Consider the following 18,082-nt stretch of genomic DNA (forward strand, 5'->3'; position numbering starts at 1 on the left):
GGAAGTTTGATGTAAGAGGAATTCGGAAGCGACTTTGGAAATTGAAATGAGCCTCATGAATTTGTCATTAAGGACTTTTGAATTCAAACGATTTTTTTTGTATATGTATCAGTTAAAATATTTTTTGCAAAAAAAGAAAACGTCGAGATTTTAAATCGTAAACCCTCAGGATTTTCTGAAGTCCGGAAATTCCGGTCGACCGCTTTCTAGTGCGGAAGTTTTAAGTGTAAAAATCCCTTTAGAATTCGCGACGAAACTTGGCGCTATAAAACCGGCTGTTTTCTGCAGAAGGGCTTCTCGGCAATTTTTAATTTCGCATCAACCGGACTTCCAGTTATTTGCTGAAATATTCACCTGGGGGGTGCTAACGCCCTCTGGTCACGCCACACAACTTCCAAACCAATCCCTTCTTCCTCCTTTTCGCCCCGTGTTTTTTGCGATTCGCGTGTTACACTGCTTTATTTTTCCTTAATTAACCCCGGGTTTCTGTAATTGCCCTGTAAAAGGAAAAGCTATCGGCTCTATCAATGTTCCGCCGCGGTAAAGTGCTTATTGTACGGGGATAAGAATGTTCTACAAGGAATTAAGGGGAGATACGACACCCTTAGCACATAATTTATTTGAGTTACTTTATTATACTAGGAATTTTATTATTATGGGATCTTGTTTAATCAAACATGAATTTGCTTTGTTTGTTATCAATTGTAAATCTAAAAAATTAAGTTTTCAACTTTCAGTTTCACTCATGGTTCATAAAATGGTGGGAATGCTGCTAAACAGTGTCAACTGTCAATGTTACTTGCTTCCGCTATCTTATCGATATGGTATACTGGCTTAGAATAGAGAATGTTTAAGCATAGAGAATGAACAGTTGTATTAATATTATGTCAACCTGAAGCTGGTCATCATATTGTAAATGATAAATTTTGAAATTCAAATTAATTCGAATCGAATTCATAATCTACGCGAAAAATCCTTTAAAATGAGCTCAAACACCATAGGGTTATCTTTAAAAATGAGTAAAATATGGTAGTTTTAAAAATCGCGATCGTCGATTGTTTTTTTTTTGGGTATCTTGGTTAATTTTTGAAACAACCCCACCGAGTTTGGAGTCATTTTAAAGGATTTTTCGTGTAGATTAAGAATTTGTAATCATTTTTTTAGCTTAATTACAAACAAACACATTTAATTCAAAATTATAACCTCAAATTAAAAAAATTGTGAAATATTCAATCAAAAATTTCTTCTTTTACATTTTAAACATCAATTTCGGTTGTATATTTATATCGAACTAAAACTAGAGCTAACACTAGACCTAGAATTAAAAGTTTCGGGTGTAGTCGTGCGTTTTCAGACGCTAGGTCTAGTTTTAGACTAGCACTATCACTAGAACTAACACTATACTAGTGTAAAACTAGAACTAACACTAGACCTAGAACTAGAAACATTCAGTGTATTAGTCGTGTTACAAAGGATAATTTACATATTCTAGAAACAAAAAAATTTCAAAAAATGAAAATAGCAAATTTAGAGGTAACGAAATGACTTTTGAAATAGCGTAATTTTTTTTGATACTGCCAAATTTGAATTGTATGTGCTTATCGTGTTCCTTAGGTCATTAGGAACATATTAGGAACAAAAAAAAATAAATAAATAAAAATTGCGTATTTGGAAGGGAAGGGATCAAGTGTTTTCGTGATTTCCACAATTGAAATGTGTGTATTAGTCGTGTTACAAAGGATATTTTACATATTCTAGAAGCAAAAACTAGAACTAACACTAGACCTAGAACTAGAAAGTTTCGGGTTTAGCCGTGCATCTTCAGACTAATTGTTATTCAGCGCTAGATTGTCGCATTTTTTATTATACTAAAAGTAGAACTATAAACATTTGGGTTTAGCTGGGTTTAGCTCTAGGTTTAGTGTTAGTTCAAGTGTTAGCTCTAATTTTAGTTGTTAAATTATTGCATATTTTTATTGAACTAAAAGTTATGATTTGTTTACCCCAATAAATAAATTTTTTTTAAAGATTTGGACCTTAAATTTAAACAGCTGTTTTATCCCCAGCTTGTAAAAAAAAGAAGGAAAACAATTTATGGGTATTCGACCAAGTGGAATTTACTGGAACATTTTGTGTATATCAGCCAGTAAATTTAAAGGAAGTTCATATTTCTCGGTCCCAATTCTCACGTAGGCTCATATAGGCGCATATTTTCGTAACCCGGACGTAAAGCATTTTTTATACTGGTTCCGAATGGCTCATAAAGTATTTTTATAGCCCTTTTAAATCATTTGGCGGTCGGTTGAATTGCCCGGTTCTTTACAGCGGCGAAAAGATGTGTAAAACGTTCTTGTAATCGTTTTTCTTTATGAAAGCATTGTTCCATCTGTACAATTTAATCATTTCTTCCGTAACTTTTTAATTGTGAGTGATTAGCGGAGGATTGACGTGGTTCAATGACGAACCGAATTAGGGTAACCGAAACCACGCCTATCTTAATTACGCGGTGTGTCGGTTAAATGAACGACCGCGACCGCGAAATGCGAAATGGAGGTATTCGCGTAAAGTTCGTTTCGGATTTTGACAGTAGCGGTCGAACTAACGGCTCGCGAAATAGAATTTTGAAAATTTATGGCGGCCAAAACTCGCGCGCTCGCCGCCCGCGGCCCTGTTAATATTTACATTTTCCAGGGCCGTACCACATTGCTCCGCGCGAAATTCGTTCAATTTCGGTGTACGCCGAAATGTTGATGAATGAAATCGGCGCGCACTGAACCCCGATGAATGATTGACGATATCGGCAATAAGATTAAATTTGTATCCGTAAAAGTGCTGTTAAAAGTGCTGCTTTTTTTTGTTGTTTCGGATTTGCAGGTTTATCATTATTAATTGATTTTTTTTTGTTGTAGACTTTGTGTACCAGAATCTCCAAATTGGGTAAGTACTATTTTTTGTTTCTATTTATTGATATCGACGTTATACTTTGCGAACTTCATTTCTTCTTAATGAGGGGCGGTTTTAACCAAAATGTATTAAACAAAATCGTTTGTCGGATCCCGTTTCTTTATGTAGATAAAATAAAGGCGCGACGTCCAGTCTAGAACACACCAACCGGATTGGACATAACCCCTCTCCCCTCCTCTTACTATGTATTAAATATAATACATTAATAATAATAAGAGTAGTAAATCAGCACATATTTGTACTTAAACGAGTGTATTGAAGGTACAATCTAAGATGATAAAAATGACTGTGTATTATATTAGGAAAATATATAAAGGAAAAGTTGTGTTGTAGAGAAGGATGTATCGGATTTGGGCATGATTTAACTTTTCAGTCGGAGCTGTCGGGATCTCAGCATATCTGTCTCTGTCAGCGAATCAACAATCTAGCTCTGAATGACAATTAGTCTAGTTTTACACTAGGACTATCACTAGAACTGACACAAGACCTAGAACTAGAATCATTTGGGTTTAGCCGCACGTCTCAAAAGACGGCTAAACCCGAATGATTCTAGTTCTAGGTCTAGTGTTAGTTCTAGTGATAGTGCTAGTTCTTGTTTTAAAATAACATTATTAAAAATTAACAACAATCTAGCCCGGAATAATAACTCAAACTAGAACTAGTACTATCAGTAGAACTAACCCTAAACTTAGAACTAGAAATTTTCGGGTTATCAGTTTTTCAAAATGCTTCGGTCCAATCCATTATTTCTTTATGTAGATAAAATAAAGGCGCGACCTCTAGTCTAGAACATACACCAGTCGAATTGGACGTAACCTTCCTCTTACTAGGTATTAAATATAATACATTAATAATAATAATAAGAGTAGTAACTCAGCACATATTTGAAATTAAACGCGTGTATTGAAGTTAAAATCTAAGATGATAAGAATGATTGCGTATTAGAAAAATAAATAAAGAAAAAGTTATATTGTAGAGAAGGACGTATCGGATTTGGGCATGATTTAACTTTTCAGTCGGAGCTGTCGGGATCTCAGCATATCTGTCTCTGTCAGCGAATCAACAATCTAGCTCTGAATGACAATTAGTCTAGTTTTGCACTAGGACTATCACTAGAACTGACACAAGACCTAGAACTAGAATCATTCGGGTTTAGCCGCACGTCTCAAAAGACGGCTAAACCCGAATGATTCTAGTTCTAGGTCTAGTGTTAGTTCTAGTGATAGTGCTAGTTCTTGGTTTAAAACAACATTATTAAAAATTAACAACAATCTAGCCCGGAATAATAACTCAAACTAGAACTAGTACTATCACTAGAACTAACCCTAAACTTAGAACTAGAAATTTTCGGGTTATCAGTTTTTCAAAATACTTCGGTCCAATCCATTATTTCTTTATGTAGATAAAATAAAGGCGCGACCTCTAGTCTAGAACATACACCAGTCGAATTGGACGTAACCTTCCTCTTACTAGGTATTAAATATAATACATTAATAATAATAATAAGAGTAGTAACTCAGCACATATTTGAAATTAAACGCGTGTATTGAAGTTAAAATCTAAGATGATAAGAATGATTGCGTATTAGAAAAATAAATAAAGAAAAAGTTATATTGTAGAGAAGGACGTATCGGATTTGGGCATGATTTAACTTTTCAGTCGGAGCTGTCAAGAACTCAGCATATCTGTCTCTGTCAGCGAGCGAAGCGTTTTTCGTCGTATTTTCAGGAAATGGTGGAAACGGAGAAAAGTCGATTTAAATTCGAACCTCGATCTTGCAAAGTCGCCCGTAAATAGGAAAAAAATATATATAATTCGGCTCAGATGCCGAAATTTTAACTTTTTTAAAATTATTTTCTTGTTTGGCAATTTGACCGGACGAAATTCGCCGGAGTTTCCAACTGAAACGAAGGTGAGGGAGGGGGTTCCGGATTACAGTTTTTCAGTAGCGCACCACAATGGAACCGTCGAGTGCGGTTTTAATTATTCCCGTTTCTTTGTCCGCCGCGATCACACACACGGGAAACAAGGCGTTTTTTCGTTATCCTGCACCGGGAATTTGCATGTGTCCTAATTGGAGAATCCACCTCTGTTCAACGACGTTAAAAACGTAATTAACTCACTCTTATTCGAGGCGCGCGCTCCCGCACGTTTATCAACGGTTTAAATAATAAAATTCTGGTGCGCCGGCGGTGTACGAAAGTTCGGGTTCAAAGTTAAACCGCTCGGTTACCATTGAAATTGCGTTGAATAAACGGATTCGGTTGTTTAAACCGACGGTTCAAATTGAATGGTTAACGCCGGTGGTAGAAGCGGTTCGGCCCTGTCATTTGTAAATTCGGTTGACGGGTCGAAATTGGAACGTAAACTCATTATTCTTGAAAGTGGTTCAAGTTGTAAGTTACGGTATGACATCTTAGTTCTCCACGGGCCCTTGAAGACTAATTGTACTTTCTTGATTACCTCAATTTGTTTAATCAACTATATATTAAAAGTGTAGAGTTTTTAATTTAAATTAAAACCAAACAGTTTATACGCTAAAAGGATAATCAATGATTAAAACCTTGTTCAAAGCAGTTTTAGTTTTTCAATTAATTTTAATGCGATTTCACGAAATCCATTCGTTTTAATTAAAATAAACAAAAAAATTTTGTATTAAAATTTAGCTGTGGGGAAAGAACTAAAACTTGTAAATAGCCGGATGTAATCATTAATATCGGGGGTGATGTGTTCACCACAAATTCAATAATAATAACAATTTCGTACTTTCTGATACGATTCTTTTACTCAACACTTTTTACTTAATTAATTTAAGAGGAATTTACAACTTATTTCAACAAACAGTAAAGCATTGAATTGATAAATTTAATAAACTTGGGCTCACCAACAAAGCGTAATTTAATTTCCTGTTCATACACTGAATATTAATTCGTACGTAAAGCTCTCGAGATGTTAAAATGACGTTGGGTTGGTTAAATAAAAAATAACTAGGAGTTGGTGGATGTATTTTAGAGGTTTGTGTTGGTAACAATTATTTTTAATAATAAATTGCAACAAAATATGGTCATTTTAAATTTGTAAAATAAAAATGGTTATATAAACTTATTTGAATAAAATTCGTATATAAAAAATTATATATAGTGTGTTAATTAATTTTCGTACCCGACGTCATCATCGAAAGTATGCAACCAATATCACAGATTGATATTGCAACGCGACGAAAGTTCCTGAAAACGATGGCGACAATTCATTAAATTTAAAAGCCGTTTAAAATATATTTAGATATAAACTGACCGGCAAAAAAAACCGGCCACTATAAATTTGCCACAACTTCAAAGCTGGCTTTCTCGCGAACCGCGCATTCGATTTTGATGATTCTTTTTTTGATGGATAGGTTGATTCTTCTGTAATAATCCTGCGATAGAAATTTTCGTTCAGATTTTAATTTTAGCATATACGGGGTGAGAAAAATGACTAAGACTTTTATTCTCGAAATTTGTAACACCCTGCGGGGTGCAGTTGCTACAGCAGAGGGTATTACCTGGAATCAAACAGTAGCCCAATCTTTTCTGAGCATTTTCTTTTTTTATTCACTCTATTATCTCTGTTACTAACGAAGATTTTAACGCAGTATTTTAAAGCGATCGCCTGTGAAAACAAGATGAGTGACAATAGTAGCTGATGACCGTTTTATTGTTCTAAGCAATTGTAGAACGACAGCTGTAGAGGCCGCTGTGATGTCAGTGAGAGAACCATTCGCTGAAAACTTGCTAGAACTGGTCTGGCTGCAAGAAGGCTGCCAAAGGGCCGAGGCTGCTTCCTAGATATCGACGTGCACGTCTTCAATCTGCGCGCTTACATGTGAATTACTAGATCGAGCAATGGAAGAATGAGTACTGCAATGGAGGTCTTTTTTACGGATGAGTAGTGGTTTTGTCTACTATCACCCGATAGTCAGAAACGAATATGAAGACGTTGAAATGAAAGATTTGTGAACTACACAATTATGAATCAATTGTCCGGTAGGACAGGATGACGACGAATGCGTCTCTGAAGTTAGTCCCAAAGATGTTCGATAGTGTTAAGGTCCGTTCAATACCCATCTCATCAAGATATTCGCTAACCACACGTGCTACGTGCGGTCGCGCATTGTCATGCATTACCGTGAATCCGTCACCAATAAAATGGGAATAGGGCACGACAGCTTCTTGCAGAATATCTTCGATATAACGGTGGGCATTTAGAGTGCCATTTTCAACAAAGATGACCGCTGTATACGCTTCCGTCGAAATACCCGCCGATACCATGACCGAACCTCCATGGAAAGGTACTCTTTCCGAAATTGTGCAGGTTGCAAACCTTTCATTACGACGTCTCCACACTCGTTCTCGATTATCAGGTGACCGGGGACAAAATCGGGACTCATCAGTGAAGAGCACCTTACCACAGTATAAAGTAAAGCAGTAGTCTCACTTCGTGTCGGCACGTTTGATGTGTCCGTAGATTGTTTATTGCGCATCCGGTGCGCGCATCATAGAAATAAATGTTGCACAAACTTTTATGTCGATGATAAAGATCACCTACTCATAAGGTAGCAAACGTAGTATGAATGCGCGCAGCGTGTGCGCTGTAGCAAATCTGATTACGCCATATAAGGCAAGTGAGACTACTGATTTGCTTTATACTGTGACCTTACCCCATTGTTCCATTTCCCAATTCGTATGTAGGTGTCCAAATTGAAAACGTGCTCGCCGATATCTCTGGAGCAGCCGCTGTCTTTCGGCAGGTCTTCTTGCAGTTAGATCACTTTCAGCAAGTTTTCGACGAATGGTAAGGCGATGCCGACTTTCTATAGCAGTCGTTCTACGATTCCTCAGAGTGTTTAGCACAATAAATCGATCATCAACTGCTGTTGTCACTCGTCTTCTACCGGAACCTTGCCGCCTAGTAAAATTTCCTGTTTCGACATATCGGTTCCAGGCATCCTGAACTGTTGTTCGGGGTATACCCAACGTATGGGCAACGTACCGCTGACTTTTGCCATCTTCAATTAAACTAATAATACCCGCAACATCAGTTATTGACAACGGCATCGTTTTTTTTGCCGGTCAGTTTATTTACTATTAATTACTAATTTAAAATATCCAACATATTGAGATAGGCAGCCAATATTACACAGGTCACGTGGGTTACGATAATTAATTAACACAGTGTGTATATACAGTGTCCGCCAAAAAATCAGCGACAAATTATTTTTATTGGTTCAATTGTACCTACGTATCTAAAATTTTGATTATGTTGAAAGTAGAAACAAGACTAAAAACATTCAGGTTTAGCCATACATCTCTTAAGACGATTAAACCCGAGTCATTCACTTGACCTAGAACTAGAAGCATTCGGGTTTAGCCGCCTTTTGAGACGTGCGGCTAAACCTGAATGATTCTAGTTCTAGATCTAGTGTTAGTTCTAGTTTTAGCTCAATAAAAACATACAACAATCTAGCACTTAATAACAATTAAAACTAGAACTAACATTAGACCTAGAACTAGAAACATTCGGGTTTAGCCGCATGTCTCTTAAGACGGCTAAACCCGAATGATTCTAGTTCTAGGTCTTGTGTTAGTTCTAGTGATAGTGCTGGTGTAAAACTAGATATAGTGTTAGTTCTAGTTTTAAAACGGCATTATTAAAAATATACAACAATCTAGTATCTTAATTTAGTATATCCAAGTAAAACGATTAGAAGAGAAGAGATAAACGTTAACATATTTGGACGTTTGTTTCGTACGTGGGTTTCGACTTAACATTGCAAAATAGGGTCGGTCGTGACCCGCGACCTTTAGAAATATCCATCAGAGACACGGGAAGGGTGAGTTTCTGCCCTTGGTTAATGGCTGTGCACTTCATCACACCGCAAGCTCGTAATGTGCAATATTATCTCCCGGCGAAATATGTCGTATATCTGGTCCATACGCCCCCTAACACCGCCGCCACACCTCCCAGCTACGTAGTAATTTGGTACCGGGTCATAAAATGCACGGAACAAAGCTAATACCTACGTTTAGTATCAATTACGTTAGGAATATGATGATGAATTGGATGTGTAATGCATAATATCTTTGCGTTTGTGAGTGGAGTGGAATATAAAAAAAATATGCAGTGGGGTTATCAAGATTAGATTGTATTCATCGTTTATACGAACAACATTTGCATTCGGCTCAACACGTTTCAATTAAATCGAATCGAATACGAGACAATTAAATTTTCCCCCGGACGAATATGTGCTCGGTCGTTGTGGACGGTTGAATTTTCACACCGAGTTGCTTTCGGTTTTTCCACTCGGACAATGGACCCGCGTTGCTGTCGCGGACGGTTTTTAATTATTTCGTTGTTTCTTCGTGCGGGACGAAAACAGCGCGTTTTCGTCCGGGACCCTAATTGGCGGCGTCGCGACGCCCGACATGGTCGCGGAAACGGAAGGAACGAGACCGATTCAGTGGCGTTACGAAAGCCGTAGAACAACAGATGCGCGAACACCATAAAACCCATCCCTTTTATTTACAAAAATCCAATTTGCATAATAATACCGGGGCATTACGTCAAAACGGCGTCCTTTGTCGTCGCCGTTTCGCCCCCCACTCATTACCGCCGCGAAAGTGAATACATTATCTCGGGTATGCGACGTCTCCGAGGCGAAATTATTAAAAACGCCGTGTATTAAGGTTGTACTTAGCGACGGTGATATTCTTTTAGGAAATGCGGTACAAAGGGATCCGACTGGGGATGTTGAACATTTTTAACGCTGCGATGTTATTTTAAAAAGCGTCTACCTAAAAAGGGCACTCAGAAACCCATCAAACTCGTGTATTATAACAGCTTAAACTAATTTTAAATTATACAGCTATATTTACTTACATTTACTTTTTCTCTATATCAACCAAATAAAAAATAATACATTAATACGATACCATAGAGGAAGAAGACTGGCTCTTAGCTCTCCAACATGCATTGCGTTGTTGGTTGGAGTGCAGCAGTAGAAGGTATGGCTTTATGAACCAAATTATGTACAAGCAACCTGCCTTTCAAAACTACAAAAAGTATCAGGCTTTTCCGGATTGGATCAGACTACCATAGAGAACTGCTATACAGGGTGTTTCGGTGACTCGGGGAACAAATTTAACCATATATACTATTGTGCGAACAGTTGGATTTGGCCGGCGGAAAATATGCGAACTATTATCGGAAATACCTTACCCCTCACCTCCTTGACCTATATATTCGGCTGTAGTACAGTCAAGTTACCAAATAAAACAATATGTATTTCTGACATTTCATTTCTTTGACAGCGTTGCTTGAGTTAGGTTATAGTTTTGTGAGTTTATCGAGTTTATTTTCTATTATCGTTCTATTTCGTTTATCTATAACTGTTCTTATCAGATAGCCAATGATGAACTTGGTGAAAATAAGAGACCTGTTGTATATTTGGATGAAAGCTACGTACATAAAAATTATACTGTTTCGAAATGTTGGCAAGGTCCTGATGAACATGGAGTTTTGAAAAAAGATGGAGCTGGTCAACGATGGATAATTGCTCATTGTGGAGGCAGTATGGGTTTTATTAAGAACGGTTTCCTTTTATTTAAATCAAAAACAAAAAGTGGTGATTATCATGATGAAATGAATTTTGAGAACTTTTCAAAATGGTTTAAAACACAAGTGCTACCAAATTTACCGGACAATTCAATAATTGTTATGGACAATGCGCCTTACCATTCAGTACAAATAAATAGGCCTCCTACTTCTTCATCAAAGAAAAATGATATAATCTGTTGGCTACAATATATAGCACAAATATATTTTATGTTATAATGTTTTGTATTTGTCGACATAAAATCAAATATTAATAATTAAACAAAAACCCTTTATTTTATAATCTAAAATGCAACACTCATAACCTCACATTCACAAATGTCAAACTTTTCAATTAAGCGGTACAAAATTTTTGTTCTGAGTGTACCTTTCAAAACGATCGCGATGCTTGACCGGCCATATTGGGTTGGTCGTACTCTAGAGTGAAAATAATAACGATTCATGTAAAAAAAATTAGTAAAAGTCTTTAAATTTCGACGATGCAGGCTATAAAAGTAAGGAATTTTAACACATTTTTCCAAATATCTTAAACAGTATTTACAGTAAAGCGTTGAAATTTGGTACAGTGTAAATCAATGTCATGTAAAATCGTTAGGCAATTTATGAATTGGATCGGTCACCGGGAACAATGCTATACAGGATGTTCCTAAAGTTTGTTTGTTCAGAACTTTTTTATTTTATCATAACCGTACATTTATGTTTGCAGTTTCTAATAGTAAATTTAATTTAGAAACTTTTATTACTTTTAGATAATATTGATAAAAGTCACCGTTTTCGTGTTAAATGCAAAAATGTTGGGCTCCGATTTCATTAATCTAAGTTTTTGAACATTTCCTTTAGTATTTTTTATTACTTGTCTTGTTATTTTATGTATGTTTTTATTATTCCTGTTAGTGTTGTCGTTTTTTTGTTTATTTTTAATTTATTGTTTTCGAATTCTTTTATTAAACCAACTAAAACAAATTAAAAATGTGACTTAGCTAAATCTACACTTGGACATGTTGCATACATAATAGTTATGACAGCTCAGTTCAATTTTCACTTGTCATTGCCAATTCAGATTATTTATTTATTTCTTTTTTTTTTAGTGTTATTGTATTCGCAGCCTAACATTTTTGCATTTAATACGAAAACGGTGGTTTTTATCAATATTCTCTAAGAGTGATAAAAGATTCTAAACTAAATTTACTATTAGAACTGCAAAAATAAATGTAGGGTTATGATAGAATAAAAAAGTTCTGAGCAAACAAAGTTTAGGAACAGCCTGTATAGCACTGTTCCCGCGTACCGATCCAATTCAAAAATTGCCTAATGATTTTACGTGATATTAGTTTACACTGTACCAAATTTCAACGGTTTACCATAAATAGTGTTTAAGATATTTAGAAAAATGTGTTAAAATTTCATAACTTTGATGGCCTGTATCTTTGCAATTTGAGGACTTTTACTAATTTTTTTTACATGAATCGTCATCATTTTCACTCTAGTATACTAGGTTACATTTGTTCCCCGAGTCACCGAAACACCCTGTATAAGACCCAACCTAAGAGGCTAATCAAGAAATTTCATCTATATCAAGCAGTCTAGCAAAAGTCTAGTTGACCTAAAGTCCTCGTTAATTGCAGAACCACAAACACAGAAGTTAGAAAAAAAAGTCTCAATTGGAACTGGGCAGGCCACTTAGCCAGAATGAGTGATGACAGATGAACAAGGAAAATAACCGAATGGATCTCAAGAGCATAATTATGCATAAACTAATGCAGCGCAGGATAGAAGAAAGTGGAAATCTTTAACGGGGAGCTTATATCAATGCTGTTTATGGAAAATAAAAAATTATTTATGGCACATTAAATCAGAAATACGTGGATTAAGTATGACAAAAATTAATTTGAACCTTAAAACACAATATTTGTAGAAAATCAAATAAAACCCGAGTGTTCGAGTAATAACTTTTTTTGTTATACTTAATATTTAGCTTTGAATTCTGTGGGGGTGAAATTTTACACAACCGCGACGCATCATTCGCCCCCCCGCTGACATTTATGTTTATTGCCATGAAGGCAGTAAACGTAAAGTAGTCGAGATGTTTCAAATATATTTCCGGCTGGGGATTTTGTAGTCTTACTGTCGTCGTAACATTTACACTCGAGGCATTGGACAAGTCCGAATTGCCCACCGTTGCCTTATCGGTGCAGGTTAAAAAGACCGAGCAATAAAACCGCTTTACGCCCGAATTTCATTTATTATCGAAAAAACCCAATAAATAAATTCTTGGGATTATGTTCGGTTTGGATCGGCGACAACAAGAAGATAATTATCGAGAGCGTCCTTTTGTAGTCAGTCGGTAATCTACCGCGGACGACAAACACGGCCCAGTTATCTGCGAGGTGTACTTAATATCCGAAACACGAGTTTACCCTTGCAGCTCGCGTTCCCGGATTACGCCTCGGATAATAGTTTTGATAACGGGATGCGAGTACCCAGTTTTCGGGACGTGTTAGTTCCCGTTTGCAACAAGACAAACACTGTCGCATCGTTCTCAAATAACGTTAAACCTTTCTACCGTTGATTTACCTATCGGATTATGCTACCGGCGAAAACTAACTAACGAGCATAGACCAATCAAACGATACGTTTTCAAAATGATGATACCTAAATTTTACCTTTCAATAGCGACATCATTATACAGTATAAGATATATAGTTATATATTTTTATTGAATTAAATAAAAATAGAACTAATAATATCGTTTTAAAACTAGAACTAGCACTATCACTAAAACTAACACTAGATCTAGAACTAGAATCATTCGGGTTTAGCCGCATGTCTCAAAAGACGGCTAAACCCGAATGGTTCTAGTTCTACGTCTAGTGTTAGTTGTAGTGATAGTGTTAGTTCTAGTTGTAGTTGTTGTTCAGAGTCAGGTTGTTGTATATTTTTCAATGAACTAAAACTAGAACTAACACTAGACCTAGAACTAGAAAAAGTCGGATTTAGCCGCACGTCTCTCAAGACGTCTTAACCCAAATGTTTCTAGTTCTAGGTTTAGTCTTAGTTCTAGTAACAGTGGAAGTATAAAACTATAATTAACACTATACGGCTAAACCCGAAAGGTTTCTAGTTGTAGGTCTTGCGTTCTAGAAAAATATACAACAATCGGTATAAATATATATATAACGCTAATAAATAATTAAAACTAAACTAAACTAAACTTTAGAACTACCGCTCTTGATTTATACATCATATAGACAAGTCGGGGAATATCCCTAGTTTATCTATGAACATGGAATAGAGCAAGTTGGGGAATAACCCAAATTAGATTCTATCTATGAGCGCTAACATTTATATTTAAATATAGCGATGTATTAAATAGATAATATTAATAATATGACTTAAAAATATTTTGTTCGTTCTAACGAAATTCGTTATACCAAGGTTTTACTAATTATAATATACAGTTCGAAATGGACTCGGGAAAATTAATCAAGTCTTAATTAACATTGATTGTGTAAAAGCAATAACAATTAAATTTGCCGGTTTCTTTGTGCAGTTTTGGTTGGTTATTAGTTTTGATATGAAAGGAAACTGAGGTTGGTTTGTGTAACTGGAACGCACATTTGCATACAAGTTTTGATGTACTTCGGACTAATTAAGCAGAGCTTGTACCGGTCTAGCTACAAGTGGAGGGAATATATTTCAATTAAGCTAACTCGATTAAGCGCTGACAGAGCTCCACTCGATCTACCCCGTTTCGTTTCGTTTCCACAGAACCGAAACAGTTTTTACCGAGAGTTGCGTACTGCAAGGGATGGGGAGACAAAAAAAAGGAATTCCCTCTCCAAAATTTTTTGGGTTAGCTGTCTCCTGCAGGAATTATGCAACCTCGCAATTTTTGGACTGTTTACGCTTCCGAGGCGAAACGAGACGTAATCGAAAAATGGGGTTCCCCGAAACAAAAAAGAAATATTTTTTTTGTATTTTTCCCTCATCCCGGTGTTTACATTTTTTTTCGACGTTACGCGTTAATAGAAACTCTTTTGTGCCGTTATAATAATCATTATTGTTTAAACATCGTTTATTGCAAATAGATTGTAGATTCATGGCAAATGCCTTCGGTTCAAATTTCATCCAAACCCCGTTGAGGATGCGTATACAATGTTATAATTTCAGTAAATACACTCAATTGTAAACAAACGGAAACGTCATTACCATATATCTGCTGTATCGTTTATTTGTGAAAGGAGAATGTTTGATCACGATTCATGCCATGCTTTGATGCAGAGTTTAAATTTTCAATAAATAATCAAATTATTGTTTGATAGGAAGAAGCTATATTTTGTTTTTATGAAAACAAATCTCAATTTTGCTTTTTTGATACATAAAAAGTTTTTAGTCTTCATTTTCTAGTGTCTTCTCTGTGTCTAGTTCCGTTCTCTGCCTTGTATATTTTTTCTCTTTCTTTTTATCCGATCTCTCTGTTTTATGTTCAATCTCTAAACAGTCTTTTCCTTCTATTAGCTTTAATTTTTCAGCCTCTCTTCTCCCTATCTAATTTCTTCCTTGCCTTGGTAGGCTTCTTCTTTCCAATTTTTTCGCAATCCCTTTCCATCATGTTTCAGTTCTCTTCATGTTCGGTAACTTGATTACGTTATAATATTGTGAGTAGCTTGAAAGGATTGATTAAATAAGTTGGTTATAATGTAAATTCCTAACAATGTAATTACTTTTATGCGTTCAAAGGGTTGAGTTTAAAGCACTCGCGGTACACCGCTTTTGAACTGGCAAGCTTATGGTGGAGTGTCAGTTGACGGTGGTTTAACGCCGTTGGTGTAGAATATGGCGAATTGCCATATTCGCGGCAACAACATATTTAGTTAGGCGGCGCTTAAAGGGAATCGGTAATGCGGTATATTGCTCCCGTTTTGGGCCCCCATTGTTGTAGTACGCGGCGTGCAACGCAAATGGATTCTTCATGGACAACTGACTTGGCGAGCGGTGGCATGGCGGTGAGTTATCCGGCGTTCATTTAACGGCCGCCGCTCCATTGTGTATAATTCTGTTATATTCCGAGGCCGTATTTCGTACGCTTTCGGACCGGGAGGCGCATTTTTCAGACCTTATCCCACTCTCTTTATACTTTATTTACCTTTTCTTTTGAATCCCATCCCCAGACGGTTGTATTTCAATTTAATTTTTTTGGTTCTCGTGTTTACAAAATAAACTCAGACCGTGTTATTTTATTTATATTATAAATTACGATTTTCTTGTATAATATAATTTTAACCAGAAAATAATGTTTTGTGAATCAAAATGTAATCTAAGAGAAATTAAAACGTATAAAAACGAACAATTTAAGTTAGAGAGGTTTTTAATTAAGAAGTCTGGAGGATGGGAAAAGACGGTTTTAGTGCAAATAAAATTCCCGGACTCTTACGAATGAATAAATTAAGCCCCCAGGGATGCATTAGCGTTAAAAGAGTGCAAGCAGAGATGGTCGTGTGCATTACTAAAACACGGCAGTTTATCATGTGGAACGGAAAAGTGTGAAGGCGCCATTAACGCCCGTTATAAAAGATTCAATTAACGCCCCGCTCGGGATTACAGGTGAGGGTAAATAAACGTAAATTTTTACGACACACACATACAAACGACGGGGGCACAACGTCGCGCGGTTTACCGTGCGTTTCCGGTCGTTTCCGACACGGGGTCAAGGACGCCGCCCCAGTTTTAACGATCCACACTGCGGAGAAACCGTTGTAATAACGATCTTGCCCGTTTTGATGTTATGGCAAATACCCACAACATCTCAGTTTCACGTGAATGAATGTCCTCATCTTTTTTGATTTTGAAAATATCTTATATAAATCAATTTATGCTATATTTACACTATATACAGGGTGATTTATTAGCTCACCATCAAATTTTGACATGTCATAGCTAATGCTATTACCAAAAAAAAAGTGTTAATGAACATGTGCTCTAATTCAATTATAGATATTCAACAAAAACAAAGTTGTCATTGTAATATGTCAGTTTGCTGTAAGGTTTAATTATTACATACAAAAAGAAACTCAAAATGTACGCTTATAGTACTGAAAAGTATGCTGATATAATTTTCGTGTATGGTTTTTGCAATGGAAATGCTCGACAATCAGTATGAGAATATCAAGAAACATTTCCACAGTGTCATTTGCCATATTATTCAGTTTTTAGCGATTCTTTCAGAAGACTTCGAGAAACAGGTAACCAGCAAAAGCTATTCGACCGCATGTAGTTAATGTAGAGGACGAAGAAGCTCTAATTAATGCTGTCATTGATAATCCTTCCATCAGCACTCGAAGAATCAAAGCAATCGAAGCACACAACATCGTAAACAGAATGTTCAAGCTCTACAGCCAGGAAATAATCAGCAACGGTTAGCATTTTGTGAATGGTTATTGCAGCAACATGCCCAAAATAATGACTTCATTTCAAATGTTCTCTGGACAGATGAATCATGTGGAATATTTAACAACAATTTACTAGATTTGCATGTACTTGATGGACGTTTGAACGCTGTAAATTACCCCACCTCATCGCGGAAGACCAATATACAGGGTGTATATATACAAGTTGGAATGACGTGCCCAAACTTCAGGGGGTGATTCTTTAGGCAATTTTAAGGGTACTTTCTTATATAAACTATCAGCGATTTCGACTCCCCTGCGGAGCTACGCCCCTTCAAAAATGGCGAAAAATTTTGGTTTATTTTTTTTTTCCCGAAAACCATTAACACCAGGAAAATGAAATTTGGGAAATATGTTTAGCTTATAATAGGGCATGTTTCAAGCCTATTTGTACTTTCAATCTTCCCTTCTAAGTTACTAAACATAACCACCCCCGTTCAATTTTTGTCTAGATCTTTTTTATGACGGTGATAAATACATTGGAAATATTTTATTTAGATAGACGAAAATATTCTAAAACTTATTTGCCTCTCTGATGTTCTTCGAAAAGTTAATAGTTTCTGAGAAAAAAATTAATTAAGCAAACACTAACTGTTAAGCTGTAGCGTTGTTAATCGAAAATTGGAATGAATTTTTAAAGAAAAAATCTTAGCAGGCTTAGCAATCTTTGTCAGAAATATTTTTGACGTTTAAATGTCAGTGGTTTTCTTACTATTATTATTGTTTTATTTAAAATTTTGAAACGTCGAGTGAACGAGCGTAAATGCGGTAAAACTTTATTCAAAAATTAATTTGAAAAACAATAATAATAGTAAGAAAAACACTGACATTTAAACGTCAAAAATATTTCTGACAAAGATTGCAAAGCCTACTAAGATTTTTTCATTAAAAATGCATTCCAACTTTTGATCGACAACCCCGTTGTTTAACGGGCAGTTATTTCTTTTATTATTTCTTTTCTCAAAAATTAGTCGTTTTTGGAAAAATTTTAGAGAGACAAAAAAGTTTTAGAATACTTTCAT

The 18,082-nt window shown here is 35.9% G+C and overlaps 1 protein-coding gene across 3 annotated transcripts in view; it reads left to right on the plus strand.

Moving 5' to 3' along the window:
* Positions 1–18,082, plus strand: part of LOC111426602 (uncharacterized) — a 116,939-nt gene that overhangs the window by 10,032 nt on the left and 88,825 nt on the right. For all 3 annotated transcript variants that reach the window (XM_071196178.1, XM_023061209.2, XM_023061211.2), the window contains one exon: positions 2,910–2,937. In XM_071196178.1, the coding sequence (XP_071052279.1) occupies positions 2,910–2,937 (28 nt within the window). The remainder of the gene's footprint in view (positions 1–2,909; positions 2,938–18,082) is intronic.

This window comes from Onthophagus taurus, chromosome 5, assembly GCF_036711975.1.
Source record: "Onthophagus taurus isolate NC chromosome 5, IU_Otau_3.0, whole genome shotgun sequence".
NCBI classification, from domain to species: domain Eukaryota; kingdom Metazoa; phylum Arthropoda; class Insecta; order Coleoptera; family Scarabaeidae; genus Onthophagus; species Onthophagus taurus.